At 54.3% G+C, this 16,942-nt stretch overlaps 1 protein-coding gene across 1 annotated transcript in view; it reads left to right on the forward strand.

Annotated features, from left to right (window-relative positions):
• HCN4 (hyperpolarization activated cyclic nucleotide gated potassium channel 4) overlaps positions 1-15,477 on the forward strand; it is a 101,454-nt gene extending 85,977 nt beyond the window's left edge. The window contains exon 8 of the mRNA XM_021554167.3: positions 11,272-15,477. Within this exon, the coding sequence (XP_021409842.2) occupies positions 11,272-12,860 (1,589 nt within the window). The 3' untranslated portion in view covers positions 12,861-15,477. The remainder of the gene's footprint in view (positions 1-11,271) is intronic.
• The last annotated feature ends 1,465 nt before the right edge of the window (positions 15,478-16,942 follow it).

Here is a 16,942-nt window from a genome sequence, read left to right on the forward strand (position 1 = left end):
AGCCTGCCCCTCCTTGTCCAGCTTCAGCTCCCTCAAGGACTCCAGTCTAAACCTACTGGGGGTAAGTTTAGGTTGGATATTTAGGAGAAATCTTTCCCTGTGAGGGTGGGGAGGCCCAGAGCAGCTGGGGCTGCCCCTGGATCCCTGGCAGTGTCCCAGGCCAGGTTGGACACTGGGGCTTGGAGCAGCTGGGACAGTGGAAGGTGTCCCTGCCCATGGCAGGGGGCCTGGGCTAGATCACCTCTAAGGTCCATTCCAATCCAAACTATTCTGGGATTGTGTGATGGTCACAGCTCACAGTGACCCATCCCAGAGTGCTCCCTGTCCTGTGGGAGACGCAACCTGTGCTGCAGACATCCTTGTCCAGGTGCCTCTTCCCCAGCGAAGCACCAGGACAACGTTCCTTGGTTTAACAGAGATAAAGTGACTCATGCAAGGTCATGCAGGAAGGCTGCAGAGCTGAGGAGCATTTTGGAGTCCCAATCTAATCCTGCAGCTCCTTATCCATCCCCTCACAGTGCTTGCATTCTCACTGCTATCCACGTGGAAAGCTCAGTGGAGCTCTGGGCACAATGCAGAGGGCCAGGAGGGTGATGAGGTGAGGGGGTTTGGGCTAAGCTGGCACCCAGAAAGGGAGGCAGTGCCTCTGGGGCTTCTCCTGCCAGGAACACTGGATTCTGTGCATCTCATTACCTGCTGCAAACCACCAATTGGGACCCCTGAGGAAAAGGCTCTGAGCTGAAGACAATCTTTGGCAAAGCCCAGGCTACTGAGGCCCTGGTGGAAGTGGCAGTAGGCCCAACACTTGGGTTATTTCAGTGAGGCTGTACAAATGACAGAGAAAATATAAAATCAATGAAGGGATGTGCCAGCTTGGCTTTATCTCAAGTTCTGCAGGTCTGGGTACTCAGTGCTGTCCAGCCTGGTGCTCTCTGGGACTGTGGGATCAGGTGGGCAGAACATCCTGTGCTCTGTGCCCCTGCACACGTAACTGAAATCCATGGAAAATTCTGACCCAGCACAAAGAACCTCACCTGCTTCTTCCCCTGGGAGAACTCCCCTTCCACAGACAGCTGCAAATGTCAGCACAGGGTCAGAAGGTGACACAGAGCGAGTGCCAACAACAAGCCCTTTGCTGCAGGGCTCTGCCACTGCCCCCCTTCCTTTCAGTGCCACTCCAAGTCCTGCTGTGCCCTGGTTTCCCTGGCACTCGCCCTCCAGAGCTGCCTGCTCCCTTAACTCTGCATCTCAACTGCTGTGAAATGGCTCCATAGCCCTCGGGGGTGCCCTCAGCTGAAATTGCCCCACAGGGCCCAGAGGAGCTCTGGGCACCCTACTGCAGCTGGCAGATCCCGTGGAATTCCTGACTTTGTAAATAAGGCATTTCTTCCTTCCTCTGGAATGTGCACCATCCAGAAGGAGCAGTGCAGTAGTTCTGTACCAGGCTGTGACTTCTGAAGGAATTCAAGGTTACTGCATTCTGCTGAGGCTCTCTGGAAGTGCAGGAATCATTCTGGAGGACTGAAATTGAGGAGCAGCAGTTCTTGAAAAGCAGGGATGAACAGAAGCAGGACCATTTTTGTTCCTGTCCCATCCAGTTCAGGATCTGTGCACAAGGGGGAAGCAGATGGAAACCTCTTTCCAAGTCAGTGGTGCATTCATTGGCTCCCTTCTGCCCAGGTGACAATGTCCTTGGGAAAACCAGGGTGACAGTGTCCTTGGGAAGCCCAGTGAGTACAGGAGATGCTTCAGAGGGCCCTGCCACTGTTCTGGTACCAGGAAAAGATCCATCCAATATTCCCCCTGTGCATCAAGGGAGCAGGGAGGAAAATCCCAGCCCATCCAGTCCCACTGGGAGATGTTTATGGGATTTCTGGCAACTGGGGGGTTGGAAAGTGTGGTCTTGTAGGCACACAGTTGTGGTGATTGGGAGTGGGGCTGCAGCCCAGCCTCATCCCCAATGGGTCCAGCACTGACAGCAATGAGCCATGGGGTGCCCAGGGGCACTGCCCAGCCACCAAAGGGAACAGAGGGCACACAGGGGCACTGCATCAACATGAGGGGCATGAAAGGCTGGGCTGAGGAACAAGGAGGGCAGATGCTTGCAGCCTTCTGAAGTGACATGGTGTTGCTCTGTATGGGGTGAAGCTTTCTGGAATTGCATGGTGATGCTCTGTGTACCATGGCTCTGTGGCCATCTCACCTGTGACACACGTGGGACGTGGTCTCAGTTTTGTGGGTAGCAGAACAAGCAGGCAGGGGCTCAGCCCACGCAGCAACAGGAGCAGGATTGGTTGATTGAGGTGGGATGAGGCAGTCCCACAGCAGGGCTGAGCAGTTTGGAAGCAGTGGGTGGGCAGAGGAGAGGAGCCAGAGCCCCCAGGCTGTGCTGCCATGGCTTCCTGCAGGAACGTGGGCTGTGCATGGAGCTGTCAGACCCCTGGGCAAAGAGCTGAGGTGTAGCCTTGAACCTCTGCTCTTGCTGGGAATTGATCCTGGTGTCCTGCCTGTTAAGGGATTCATCTCCATGACGTGACAGAGGCTGGGATGCTACAAAGATCTGTGGCCCTGCTTAACTCCAAATACCTTCAGGCTCTGAGAGCTTCTCAACCTATAGAATGTCACACATGTGACACTCCACAGGCTCGGGGCTGGAAGGTGGACACTCAGAGAAATTGGGCTGATCACTGATTAATGATCATTTTCTCCCTGATTAAATCAGCCCCTCTTCCTTGCTCCTGGCGGGCTGTAATTTGTGTGCAGTGTTTGTGGTTGCAGGGACGCTGTGCTTTCTGCAGTGAGTAATTCTCTGTCTGCCCCAGTTTGCTGTGCCCCGTTACATAAATCACACCACTCTGTTCCTGCCTGCCTCTGAAACTGCCTTTCAGTGACCACTGGAGCTTAAAATGAGATTTCCACAAGTATTTGCACTTGTAAAACACTACCACTTAAATGCTCAATGAGAGTAAGCCCAGCACGGGTGGTGAATGCTGCCAAACCCAGGGCATAGTGAACAGCAGGGACAGTGCTCTTCCACTGCTCCATGTGCTGTGATCCATCCCAAAATTCCTGCCACCAGCTCCTCCCCACCCACAGCAAGGGCACTGGTGAGAGCTCCTCCTAGGAGCCAGAGGAAGTTCTTGTTTTCATTTTCCTCAGGAGGTTTTTGCCACGTGCTTTGAAATGCACGTACTTTGAATGCCACTTGTGTATGTTTTGATACAAGGATCCTACGGGATTAAAGATGCCTTGAGTTTCCTCCAGGCATTGCAGGTGCCAAAAAAACAAAGAAAAGCCAAGACAACACAATTCCAGCCTCTAAATATAATTTATTATATTATTGCAGTGTGAGAGTGTCTGTTCAACATACTACAGTGGTAGAAATGTTAAAAGCTTTGTCTATAAACAAGCCACAAAAATAGCTGTTCCCAAACTTTTGGCCTGCCAGCTCGTGACCAGAGCTGTGCAGCTGAGATGCTGCTGGGTTTGCAGCCCTGCTTGTCTAGTCCTGAGTAATCCCCTGGGCTGTGCTGCCCCCAGGCAGGGCTGGCCTGGGCCAGGTGAGCCAGGGAGGAGAGCAGCTGGGAGTGGTGCCAAGCTCTGCCTCATTCCCTGCTCGTCCTTGTGCTGCCTTTGCTCCTGCTCAGCTCCTCAGCCCTTCTGCAGGGACAGTGATGCTCACACAGAGGGAGCTGGGATGTTTTGGGGCTGCTCCCTTTGGCACTTGTGAGGATTTGTGAAGGAGTTTTCTGTGAGTTAGAGACAGGACCTCCGAGTTGCTTTAGATGATGTGATTTATTTTTCTTATCTTCTACATAGGCAGAAAGAGTCAGTTCAGCTCACGTCTTCACTGCATGGCTCAGGTCACAGAACCTCTAGTTACAAGGTCTTCTAAGGATTTATTAACCAATAAAACACTGCCAACAAGGATATTTATGTTTTTGACCAAATCCTTAAATATTTCATCTTATGGACTCATGCTACAGTGTAAGCTTTCTTAGCCAATCCTGTTGTGACACACAGACTTAGAGGACTACACTCTAAAACTCTAAACTTTCCTCTACCTAGCTTAGCATGTCTCTGCTTTAAACTATAAATCCACATTCTCACTTCTGTCACCTAAGTTTGGAAGCCTTTTCCAAGGTCTCAGGTCAAATTATGTATTTAATTCTAAGCTTTGGCTTACAGGCCCAAAGTTCTGAGAGTTCCCAATCCATTCTGGATTCCAACAGACACTGAGTGCAGATAACTCCAGCAATGTGTGCTCAACACCAGCTTTCCACTTTAACCAAATACAGTCTAGGTTTGTTCAATGGATAGGTGAGTAACCCCCACAGGTGAGAGGAGCAGGATGATCTGGCCATCAGGAGATAAATACAGCTAGAGATACAGAAACAGTTCTGAGCTGAGGCTGCTGACCCCCTGGTGCAAGGAGAGAAGTGCCTGTGGCCTGGGTGTGCAGTGGTAGAGGGTGTGTGCTTTGGCACAGAGCTTCCTTTCAATTCCCAGCCCTTGGCACCTGAGAGGTGCTCCTGTGTGGTGTCCTCCCTCATCACCTGAACAGCCACCAGTGCAACTGTCAGTGAGGAATCAGAGTTCAGGTGCCACTTGTGCAGCATTTCTCTGTCTCCCTTCAGCAGCACAGCGTGGGGATCTGGGTGTGCTCAGCACAGAGCCAAAGGCACTCACAGTGTGGTTGGTGTCTCCCGAGGTGGCTCAGGTGAGTCACACCTGGAAGGGCTCCCTAGCACAGGTGGGAGCTTGGACTTCAGCAGGAACTGAATTTCCTCTGTGTTTAGCCTAGGGAAAGGTCTCAGCAACTCACCAGCCATGGGGGAACATAAATCTCTTCAGCTTAATGAAGGGGACCTGGCAGCCCTGCTCACCTGAATATCAAGTGTCATTTCTCAGAGGAAAACACAGCCCCAACACCCCAGTGCAGGAGCAAGGTGCTGGGGAGATCTCAGGAGCCCCATCCCTGACCTTGACCTTGCTCTCCTTGCTGTCTGCATCGAGATAAAACACCTGCTCAGGGAACATTTTACCATTCCAGCACCTTTATAAATAATTTTCAGCCCTCTTTTTAATCACATGAAGAAGGAGCTGCTCACCAGTGACACCTCTCCTCTTGGGGGCCTCTCCCTGCCTTGAAGGCACTCCAGGAGCTGTCTGCAGCCAGCCCACACTGAGGGCAGCAGCTGGCAGTGCCACATGTCCAGAGTGTCCCAGAGCCTGTCCTGTCACAGCTGCCAGCTCCAGCAGGGCTCTGGGGAGGGCGTGCAGCACCTTGGCACTGGTGCCACTCGAGGAGAAGGCACCTCTTGCCTGCAGTCTGCAGGGATGAGTGAGAGCCCCGAGGGTGTCCCAGCCTGGGGAGTGCCACAGCTCCTCACCCCTCCCTGGAACCACAGCCTGCCCAGCTCTGGATATTCCATTTTTTATTCATTCTGCAAAGCTCAGTGTGAAGAGTGGGAGGGAAGAGCTTCATTTTTCTGGAGTGTGGCTGTGCTGAGACTCATCAGATAACATTATTCAGTGTGTGTTGGGCCTGCAGCAGTCTGGCTGTGCACAGGGACACCACGGGTTTGGGGGATAATTATGTTTATGGAAGAGGGGAAGCAATCAGAGGCAGGTCTGAGCTGTACAGAAGGGAAGAAAGGGAATTGTCCATTTCAAAGGTACCCCCAGAGTGGAGAGGATCCAGCAAGGGAGAAAGGGAAGAGCAGGATGCAGAGAGAGCTGCCCTGGCAGGTGTCAGAGCTCTGTAGATCCATGGATTTACACAGCCAGGGGAAGTCACTCCTAGTTTCCAGAGCAGTGTTCTGAGGATGCTCTTAGGGCTGATCCAGCTGGCTTTGCTGTGCTCACCCCCCCAAGGGCTCCTGAATTCCGAGCAGAAACCTTCCCACAGCAGGGAATGCACTTCAGTGGGGCTTCACCTGCATTTTCCCAACAGGCAAAGAGCCCCTAGTCTGGGGGTTCGGAATCATTTTGAATTCCCTGTTCCAGCTCATTTCCCTGTGCACACAGACTCTGAGCCTACGGCAGGAGCTGGAGCAGCTCCTCCCAGCCAGGAAACTCCTGGGCAGGGCAAACCCAGCCCTGAGTGGGGGCAGGGTCTGTCTGCAGCTGCCCCTGGCTGGGTGCCCCCTCTGGGGCTGCATTCCCACAGGAGAAGCTCAGGAGAGCCCCTGGCAGGGAAGGCACAGCTCCAGGGCAGAGCTGGATGTGCAGCCCAGCTCCAAACCCAGCCCTTGGTGCCAGGAATAATCAGTGAATACCTGAGAGAAGCACCCGTGAGGTGGGAGCAGCCACGCTGACAGCAGGCCAGGGCAGAAGGCAGCCTCATAAAATGAGATTATTTCAAATACATGCAAATTCAGAAAGCAATTTAATGACCTGAATTCTTAAAGTGCAGCCATGGGCTCAGAGAGAACTGAAAGGAGAAAGGAACAGAAAGTCACAGCTAATTTCCCCTGTGTCCGGGCAGAATTTTAACAACACAAAGCTAATTTTGATTGTTTGATAGAAGAATTATTGTTGAGTGCTGTCTCTTTTTATGGAATCACATGAGCCTTTCTCCCTGTTCTTTTGTGTGCTATCTACAGTTGAGGAAAATCTGACTTTGCAGCTCTTAATTAGGGGAGCAACATCTGTTTGTTTCGTTTCCATAATTTTACATACCCTGCTCCACTTCAAAGCACCAGGAGCTTTGCTCTGAACATCTCCAAAGCTCTAAATATCTTCCTTTTCCCCCTATATTTTAGCCCATTGTTGCAGTGAGGCAAACAGGGAGTTCTCAGAGCTCTAAAAGGGGGGAGGGAGTGGGGCTGGGGCTGGGGTGACTGCAGTGGTTCCTCTGCTCTGGGGTGTCCCAGTGAGTTTGTGTGCAGCCTTCAGCAGTGATTTTGGGTGGATTGTTCATCTCAGGACCTCACTGCGCCCAGCACTTTAATTTCTGTGGATGAACATCCCCAAAGGACAAACTCAGCCTCCCTGATGGGATTGCAGGGGACCAGGAGCCCTTTGGCTTCTCCTGATGCAGCTTCCCTGTGGCTGAGCAGGAGCACAGGAGTGACTCAGGCTCACTGAGCGGGTCTGGGGACAGAGTCTCATCTCAGGGGGGTCCCCAGAGCCAAACTCATCAGCTGCATCCCCTGCCCTCCTGCTGGGCAGGGGCTGGGACAAGGAATCCAGGCCAGGAAAAAGGGCTGGGACTGTTTCCTCAGTCCCACGAGGAAGAGGAAGAGGAATAATCTCAGCACCAATCTTGGCCCAAGCAGAGTCAGTCCCACTCCTTGTCCCACTGCTGGTTTCTGTCTCCTGCAGGACCTCGGGAATGTCTGTCCCACAGGACTTATATTGGCATGTGGAAACACTGTGTAAAGGAGGCAATTCATTAGAATGGGGAAGTCAATTAATTTTTCAGTTTGCCAACCAGTTACAGTTTTAAAAAACGGTTTTGAAAAATTCCTCTCCCCTTCCATGGCTGGAAGAATGTCTTCTGTAATCTTCTGCAGTGTTCTGGGGGAGAAATTTGATATTTTCTTGGCAAATCAGAAGAGAAAAATGTGATCTAATGAAACAGCTAATAGAGGCAAGCTGGGCTCAGGAAAACAGTGAAGTGTAATGTGATTTCAAAGGGAAAATTGAGTGTTGTGGTTTAAAAAACAACAGAAATAATCATTCCAAGGATTTTACTGGTATTACTTCATCAACTTGACACAAACCTAAGGAGCTTTGATCAAACCACTTCCAGTAAATATCAGGCACGTTTGGAAAGCATCAGCATGGTGAGTGTTCAGCTGGGCTGTGGAGCCCCTGGAGTGCAGCTGGGAGCTCGGGCTGGGAGACATCCAGGGGGATTTCTTCTGGGAATCACAGAAATGCACTCACAGAGATTTCTACAAAGGCAGCTCGGAGGCACAGCATTATTCTCTCTCCAGTGAGGAATCCATGTGCCAACACAGACCTCTGGGCACTGAGCAGGAGACCCTCAAAGCTGGATCCCATCTCGTGTTCCATTACTTGGAGCAGTTTCTCCCACCTCAGCAGCCCAGCTTTGCAGTCCTGTCCTTGCCTTTCACCCAGACTGCAGGTGCCAGAAATCAGTGTGGTTTCCAGCTAGCTGAGGTGGCCTGAGAAGGAGGGGAACCACAATGCAGGGATTCAGGGAGACCCTGCACTGGGAGCAGCCCCAGAGCCACAGCCAGTGACACGGACTGGGAGAGTGGGATGGGATTTGGGCACTGGGAGAGCGGGATGGGATTTGGGCACTGGGAGAGCGGGATGGGATTTGGGCACTGGGAGAGGGGGGATGAGGTTAGAGCACGGAGAGTGGGATGGGATTTGGGCACTGGGAGAGTGGGATGGGATTTGGGCACTGGGAGAGTGGGATGGGATTTGGGCACTGGGAGAGTGGGATGGGATTTGGGCACTGGGAGAGTGGGATGGGATTTGGGCACTGGGAGAGCGGGATGGGATTTGGGCACTGGGAGAGTGGGATGGGATTTAGGGCACTGGGAGAGCGGGATGGGATTTGGGCACTGGGAGAGTGGGATGGGATTTAGGGCACTGGGAGAGTGGGATGGGATTTGGGCACTGGGAGAGTGGGATGGGATTTAGGGCACTGGGAGAGTGGGGTGGGATTTGGGCACTGGGAGAGTGGGATGGGATTTAGGGCATTGGGAGAGTGGGATGGGATTAGAGCAGGGACAGTGAGATGAGATGGAGCACTGGGAGAGTGGGATAAGGTTAGAGCAGGGACAGTGGGATGGGATTAGGGCACTGGGAGAATGGTATGAGCAGGGGCACTGGGAGAGCGGGATGGGATTTGGGCACTGGGAGAGTGGGATGGGATTCGGGCACCGGAAGAGCAGGATGAGGTGAGGCACTGGAAGAGTGGGATGAGGTATGGAGATACCAGCACGGAGCAGTGGCTGCTTGGAGCTTTGGGAAGCTGCTCCTCGCTGCCCTGCTCTGGCCCTTCCCCTCAGGCCGGTTTTATCTCGGGACAGCAGCTTTGTGCCTGGCTGCTTTGAGCTCAGCATGTGTCCCAGGCACAGCCTGACCTTGCAGTGCTGCAGGAGCTGCACATGGCCCATGCTGGGATTTGTCCCTTCAGCTCCAGGAAGGGCAGGATTGCAAAGCTGCAGTCCCAGTCTCTCTGTGACTCTGGAATGCTGCAGTCTGGCCACGTCCTCCCTCACCTGCCAGCTGCAGTCAGGCAGGTTCTGCTCTCTCCACACACAGTCTGTGTCTCTGAGTGTGGTTAAGCAGCTCTTTGGAGCTCATTTTCTGTGATTTTAGCAGATCTGGGTGGGAATGACTCTGTGTGTGTGTGTTCAGTGACCTCCTGTGCCAAACCCCATTTAAAGGTGCTGGTGCTGCCTCTGCTGTGCCTGGCTGTGGGAAGGACTGGGATCTGTCTCTGTGGGGTTATTCAGAGCTGTTCCAGTCCAGCATACAACAAACAGCCATTAGAGAATTCCTACACTTACATTTCCAGCCCCTGGAATTACTTGAGCAGCTCCAAATTCTGCTTGCCTTCAGGATCATATCCTTCCTGGGCTAGAATCTTGCTCTGAGTGGGAAACAAAAGCTTTTCTGCCTTTTGTTTTTTTTCAGCGAGTGATTGGCAGTAGGCACAACAGCAGAGCATTGAGCATCCCATCCCATTCCCCACAGCAGCCAGGTCCCGGCTGCACATCCAGGATCAGAACTCTGGCAGAATTTCAGTGCTTTACCCACAGAGCCCTCAGAGCCACCCCCTGTCCTTTGTGGGGTGACAAAGGCTTGATTTGAAAAAGGGAAGGCAAAACATCAGCATGTTCTGGCAGTATCTGCAATTTCAGTCAGATTGCGCCTTCTTTTTTTATGGGCTTGGCTCAAATCCGTGTCTGCTGGTTCCTCCTGCAAGGGAAGGGAATGTTTGGGAACAGCTTCCTTTGTCCCTGAGCTCCCTCCTCAGCTGTGCAATCACCTCTGTTCTGAATGTGCTGTGCTTTCTCACTGATGTTTTTCATGGGGGTGCTTTCTGTACATTCCATGCTTTGCAGCAAGAACTAAACACATTTTACCTTCCCAGCATCACGGTGGGAGTGACTGGGACCTCCCTCCTATTGTACAATTTCCTCTTTATTGGTGCAGGAGTTGTTTCACCTTTTTCTGTTGCTGGATTTGGAACTCAGTGAGTTATATCCAAGGCTCTGCTGTTTCAGAGTGGCTCTTTAGGAGACCAGGAGCCACTTTCCCTCTCCAGTGCCATTCCAGCTCTCTCCTGACAGATGTTTGATTTTCCATTTGGCTGGACTAAGAGGCATGTCCTTAAACTCTTACTCTTTTATCTGCTGCACACTTAAAAGCTACATCATGCAGTAAAAAACCCAAACAATCATCTGGATGTCATCTAGATGTGCCTCAGATCATCAAGATCTGAGAGCTGGCTGGGTGGGATAAAAAGAAAATCCCTCTGGTGCCAGGCCCTGCCCTGGCTGGCTCTGTCCCTCAGCCCAGGAGTGCATCCCTCCAGTGCCAGCTGCACTCCCAGGCTGGACAAATCATTCCACTGCATTTTCCAGCCCATGGCAAGGGCAAAGGGCTGAGTTAAACTCTGGCTGCAGGCTGGGAATCCAGCTGGAACCTTCCCTAAAGCTGGGGTTCCAGGGGCACAGCTGCTGCAGGATGCCTGAGGGTCCTACCTGGCCCAGCTGAGCTTTTCCAGCTCCACAGAGTGGAGCCACAGAATCATTCAGGTTGGAAAAGACTCCAAGACCAAGTCCTGACTCCCAGAGAAGTCTCATTTCAAGTGAACCCATATATTTGACTCCAAAGTGACCAAGGCACCTGAGACAGGTGAGGAAAAGGTGAAGCTGAAGGAGAGTGGCTGAAGACTTCACCGGGTTTATATTTGTGAGGTTTTATTCTCTTTTTCTAATGGAGGCTGAGGTGCAAAATGGGAATCTTCCAAATCCATCAGCTGTTTGCAGCCAGTCTGCCACATTTCCCAGCAGCGCTGTCACTGCCTAAGGATGCGCGTCCTGTTGGACATGCAGCTCTGTGTTCCAGTTCCCTCTCTGTGGGACCTGAGGCTGCTGGTTCCACACTTCTGAGATGTTTGCCATCTTGCTGCTGGGCAGAGGCTGTGCACGGTCCCCCAGGGGCTGTGCGGGGCACCAGGGGGAGGCATTGCAGGGGAGTGGGGCAGGAAGCTCTGAAACCCCCATGCTCTGCCACCCACAGTGACCCTTCCTCTCCTCCCTTGCTCCACAGGCAAGAAGAACTCCATCCTGCTGCACAAAGTGCAGCACGACCTCAACTCGGGGGTGTTCAACTACCAGGAGAACGAGATCATCCAGCAGATCGTGCAGCACGACCGGGAGATGGCTCACTGTGCCCACAACGTGCAGGCCGCCGCCGCCGCCGCCTCCACGCCCACGCCGGTCATCTGGACGCCGCTGATCCAGGCCCCGCTGCAGGCGGCCGCCGCCACCACCTCGGTGGCCATCGCCCTGACCCACCACCCGCGCCTGCCCACGGCCATCTTCCGCCCGCCCGTGTCCGTGCTGGGCTCCCTGGGCCAGCAGCCCAGCCAGACCCCCCGGCAGCTGAAGAGATTCCAGTCGCTCATCCCGTCCGCCGGCCCCTCTGCCGTGGGCTCCCCGTCCAGCACCCCGTCCCAGCTGCACACGCCGGGCGCCGAGACACCCTCGTCCTCCTCCTTCCACATCCAGCAGCTCGCCGGCTTCTCGGCCGCCGCCGGCCTGGGCCAGTTCCAGGTGGGGTCTCCTCCGGGGGGCTCCGGCCAGCCGGGGCCGAGCAGCACCTCCTCGGTGGGGCTGAGCCAGTTCCAGAGTGCACCCTCTGGGTCACCCTTAGGCGCAGCTCAGCCCCTGCAGCAGCAGCAGCAGCAGCAGCAGCAGCAGCAGCAGCAGCAGCAGCAGCAGCAGCAGCAGCAGCAGCCAGCCCTCTCCAGCAGCGGATTTGGGCACTTCCAGCAAGCCTCAGCCAGCTCCCCATCGACATCCCTCACCCAGCTCTCATCAAACTCCCCTCCCAGCCTCCTGAACCAGTTCCAGCCCACCACGAGACCACTGCAGGGGGGACAGTCGCAGCAGCTCTCGGGCAGTGGGACCCTGGGGGGACTGAACCACTTCCAAGCCCCTCCTTCTTCCAACTCTCCATCCTCCAGCCTCAGCCAGCTGGCGCAGGCCTCGGGCGGGCCGTCCGCAGGCCTGTGCCAAACACATCCAAGTGCTTTAGGATCTCTGACTGGAACGATAGCCCAGCTCCACCAAGAGCGGCCTCCCTTCGCCTCCGCGTCCCCGCTCCAGCAGCCCGGCATCGCCTCTCCCTCCTACACCCCTTCTGGCCTTAGTCCTCCCAGTCAGAGCCCGGTGGCCGCCAGAACTTTCCAGAGCGGCCCTGGCGGGGCCTCGGGCTCGCAGGGCTCGCTGCTGCTGCCGCAGCCCGCCAGCCCCCCGGCCCAGCCGCTGCCGGCGCGCGGCGCGGTGCCGCCGGGGCGCCTCAACCAGGACATCAAGCTGATTTCTGCGTCCCAGCCCTCTCTGCCCCAGGAGCTGGCTCAGACGCTGGGCCGCCACAGCTCTCCTCATTCCTCCAGAGAATCTGTTTCCAGCTTCTCCCCTTTCCCCGGCGGCGGGAGCGGACTGCTGGGGAGGCCGTGTAGCTCCATCCCCGGGCGGGTGACGCTGCCACGCCAGATGTCCTCAGGTTCTCTGCCACACCCGCTGGCCTTGGGAGCCGGCGCCGCTCCCCTGACTGCGGGCGGGCGGAAAGAGTCCATAGTGCTCACGGGGGATCTGGAGCCCGTCAGGTCCAAACTGCCCTCCAATTTGTGAGGACTCCTGGAGGAGCTGCTCCTGCCAGCTCTGCCCTTCAGTTCCTGATGAGTTCACCGAGCAATTTGTTCTTTTCTTTCCCCCTGCACCACTCCTGCTTTTTTTTTCTTTCTCCATTTCTTTTGTTTAGGTTTAACTGTGCTTAGAAACAAAGAAAAAACACATGAAAAACAACGGGAAAAAAAAAAAAAGAAGATAACCAGGTATTCTTAGAGCTATAGATTTTTGGTCACTTGATTTTATAGAATATTTTAATACACAGGAAAAAAAGGATACGAGCAAATTTAATCCAACGAGGTAACGCACAGCCAGGGCGCGTGCCTGAGCTGGAACACGTGAATGAGCAGCCATAGAAGCCACCAAAAAGGTTTTTCTGTTGAGACAAAGCTCCGAGGTTGATGTGGGCCACAGAAGGGCTCGTGGGTCCGGCCTGGAGCTGGTGTTTGTAGAGCAGCCCTGGCTGGCCTCAGCTTTGCCCCGGCTGTGACCCTGGGGCTGGGGACGTGGGTGGCCCAGCACACACCGAAGTGTCCCTGCCTCCCTGCCAGGTCACAGAGGAGCCAGGGAGGGGCGAGTTCACTCTTGTAGACCCCTTGAGGGATTTCCCACGGGCTGAGGTTTGGGTTGGACTCCAGCTGAGGAAGATGAAGGTGACCAGGAGATGGATGGGCCTCGCTGCACATTGTCCCTTTCTTACTCCACTGATGCTGCAGTGGGAACAGGGAGCAATCCCTGCAAGGCACAGGGAGGGCAGGGATGTTCCCTCTGTTCTTTGGCGTGTGGGCAGAGGGAGAAGCCCTGGCTCTGCCAGCACAGCAGGCAGAAGGCCCCGAGCTTCAGCAAAGCACGGGAGGGATGAAGGAAGAGGCAGCGCTGTAACGTCCCCTCTGTCACTTCAGTGTCTCAGTGTCCCTGGAGGACTGCTCTGAGGAGAACTAGAAAGGACTGAGCAGTGGGTGCAGTCCCCAGCCCTCCTCCTCCTTAGCCCAGGGCAGCGTGAGGCACCAGGACAGTTCCACGACTTACAACTCCGTTTTTACCATTAAAACCAGATCAGCCCAGAAATTTGGCCGGCCATGGTCTGTGCTTGTCCCCTGCTGGGGGAACCGAAATCTTTTGTTTGATTTCACCAGCAATAAGAGCCTGCACCTGGTGGGCTTCCCCTGACACCCTGCAGCACCCCGGGGCTCCTGGGGCTGGGCTTTGGGCTCCCCGCCCGGGCCACTGCGGTGGGGTGGGGACAGAACGGGGCCAGCCACACTGAGCAGCCACAGCCTTTACCTCCAGGGCAGTCTCCTTTGGTGTCACTTCGTCCTTCCTCTCTCTCTTTGGGTTTTTCTTAGGCCGAGGGGTGTCTGTGGCCACCTCACTGTCCGAGTCAGGTGCTCAACTTTTCTAACGCTCCTTAGAGACACATCCAGCCTCCCTCTGTCCCCAGCCCTCACGGGGACGCAGGACTCCATGCAGCAGTGCCAAAAACTTCCCCACCCCATCCCGAGCCCCTCCAGCTCCCTGTGCCCTGCCCCAAACCCTGGCTGACAGTTTTTATACCGACTTGTCTGCAGAACTCTCTGCCACGTGCCTGCACCTTGAATGTTGCATTCCTGGGCACTCCTGCTTCACCCTGCTTTGGTGGCTCCGAATTCAGATGTGATCAGCTTTGGTCTTCCTTAAAGGGTCAGGGGAACTCTGGAAATGCTTTTTCTACTGGCTCCATACAGCTCTGTCTGTGTGAGTGTGGTGGGAGGGTGAGCGTGTGTGTGTGTGTGTGTTTGTATAGATTTTATAGATGTATCTATATCTACACACCTGCTTTTCTATCTGTAGGGTAGTCACACACATCTGTAGTCTATTTATGCACATGTGTCAGCACACACACACACACATATTTATATATATATATATATATGTATATCCTAGTTTTAAAATACGTGTCAGTTCTGACCCTCCTGCAGGGCTGATTGGCAGGTGACAATTATAACCTCTAGATCCTGCTTTTCCAAATATGTACAGGTTCATCTTGAAACAGGAATTGAAGCAGACTCACAGACCCTCTCATGTTTTCAGAGGTAGAAGGAAGACTCACAATATCCTTTCCAGTTTTTTGGGTTTTTAGCCAACCTTTCCCCTGTGTGCCAGAGGGCCCCTGGCCGAGCACCTGGAGAGTTTGGGGGCTCCGAGTGGGGCTGGGCTGGGCAGGCAGGGGGGGTCTCCAGCCCTCCTGGCTCCTGTCCCGTGGCTGCTGCACTGGCCCCGAGTCCTGGCCACCCTGGGGACCTGCAGGGGACACCCAGGGCTGGCACTGCCCCTTCCTCACTGCAGGACATCCTCCTTGGCTTTGCTTCCCTCGGGGATCTTCTTTGGGTTTCCAGCTCTCAGCACTGCAGTAGCCAACTTTGAGTTACTCTGACTGGACCCCAGTCAACACTAGGCTTGTCTCAGTAGGTGGAACTATATTTATTACTAATTATTATTATTATTATTATTATTACTATTATTATTATTACTATTATTTGGTTTCTTTTGGGGGGGAAGGGAGGGGAAGAGTTCTAGGGGTGGGGTTTGCAATATAAAACACACAATAAAAACCTTAGTAAATAAAAATGTGAAAAACCCACCCCTCTGATTTGCTGTCTGCTTCACATGGTGAACTCCAGGCAACACGAAACGAGCTTTGAAGGAGGAAAATCCCATTTCAGCCCTTTGCTTGTCCTGTCTCTATCTTCCTGCTGCCTTTGGAGCTTTGGCAGGATGTTCACCACCTCACACGTTCTGCATTCAGCCACTGACACAAAAAGTTTAAAACTTCCACCTACACCTGAATTTGCAGCAGGCCAAAGGAGAAATCTGGCAGTTGTTTTACAGATGTGTGCAGGAAAATCCTTCACTTTACTGCAGACCTGGGAGCTGTGGCTGTCTGTGGGATCCCTGGAGAGGAGCACAGGACAGCCCCTGGCAGCAGGAGCCACGCAGGGAGGATGCCAAGGCCAGGAGCTGAAGAGTTTTAGGAAGGTAAAAGTGGCCTCAGCTCTGAGCTTCCATTCACACCTGCAAGGCCCTCTGGGGGCCTCTGTGTGACTCCTGGTGGGTCACCTTGTCCTGGAGTTTCCACGAGGGAATTGAGGCTAAAACGTTTGGGTTGCCTTTTGGGGTGGGTTTTTAGGCCAGGCTATTCTCCGTGCCTTTCCTATTTCAGAGGGAACGGGTTGTTAGTCCTGCCCAAGCCAGCATTTCCTTTAAAATTAAGATTTCCCAGAAGATTTGTAAATTTGCAAGGTTGGACTGGAAGAAAATCCAAGTTTTGAGCTTTCAAAGCACACCTGGAAGGTCTGGCTGGCTCAGCACACAGTGCTGCCTCCTTGCCTCACTGCAAGGACTTCAGAGTGCACTGGGATGATCTGGCTGTGGGGAAGAACATCCCCAGAGCCAGGGCACTGTCCTCAGCAGGGGGGTCTGCCCTCATCACCACTGCCTGCCCCACAGAGCCTCAGGACCCCTCCCCGGGCTGGGGAGCAGCAGCTCTGCTGGTCTCTCCCTTCACCCAGTCCCAGTTTGGGCAGGAATTCATGGGAATTTCAGCCTTGTCTGGGAAGCCTGGCCTGGCCTGGCTGCCCACCCAGCAGTCTCTGCCTTTGGGAGAGGCAGCAGCTCCCACACTCCCTCTTGGAGATTTTGGGATGTGGGAGCTCACAGAACCCAGCAATTCCCAGTAGTGCTTTGCCAGGGCACTGGGATTGGCTGGGGCTCAGCTCTCCCTTGGGAAGAGGATTTTCCTCCTCTCTGCAGCCTCCCTGAGCTCTGTGCCTGGCAGGACCCTCGGGCTGTTCCCCAGTCACAGCCACCACCAGGGACACCCTGCCACACCTCTGGGGTGTCCCCAGGCAGCCCCAGGCTGGGGCTGGGGTTGGGCATGCCCTGACTGAGCCCTGTTTCATCTCCTCTGCAGCTCCAGGGATCTCCCAGCACGGGACCAGCCAGCTCAGGTACCCTGCAGGGTGTTGCTGGGAATGCCCAGAAGGAAAAGGGAGCTGCATCTTTTTCCTCCCTGCTAGGGAGCCATGAGTAAGTTGGGAATGAGCCCT

Source organism: Lonchura striata, chromosome 11, assembly GCF_046129695.1.
Source record: "Lonchura striata isolate bLonStr1 chromosome 11, bLonStr1.mat, whole genome shotgun sequence".
In the NCBI taxonomy this organism is placed as follows: Eukaryota; Metazoa; Chordata; class Aves; order Passeriformes; family Estrildidae; genus Lonchura; species Lonchura striata.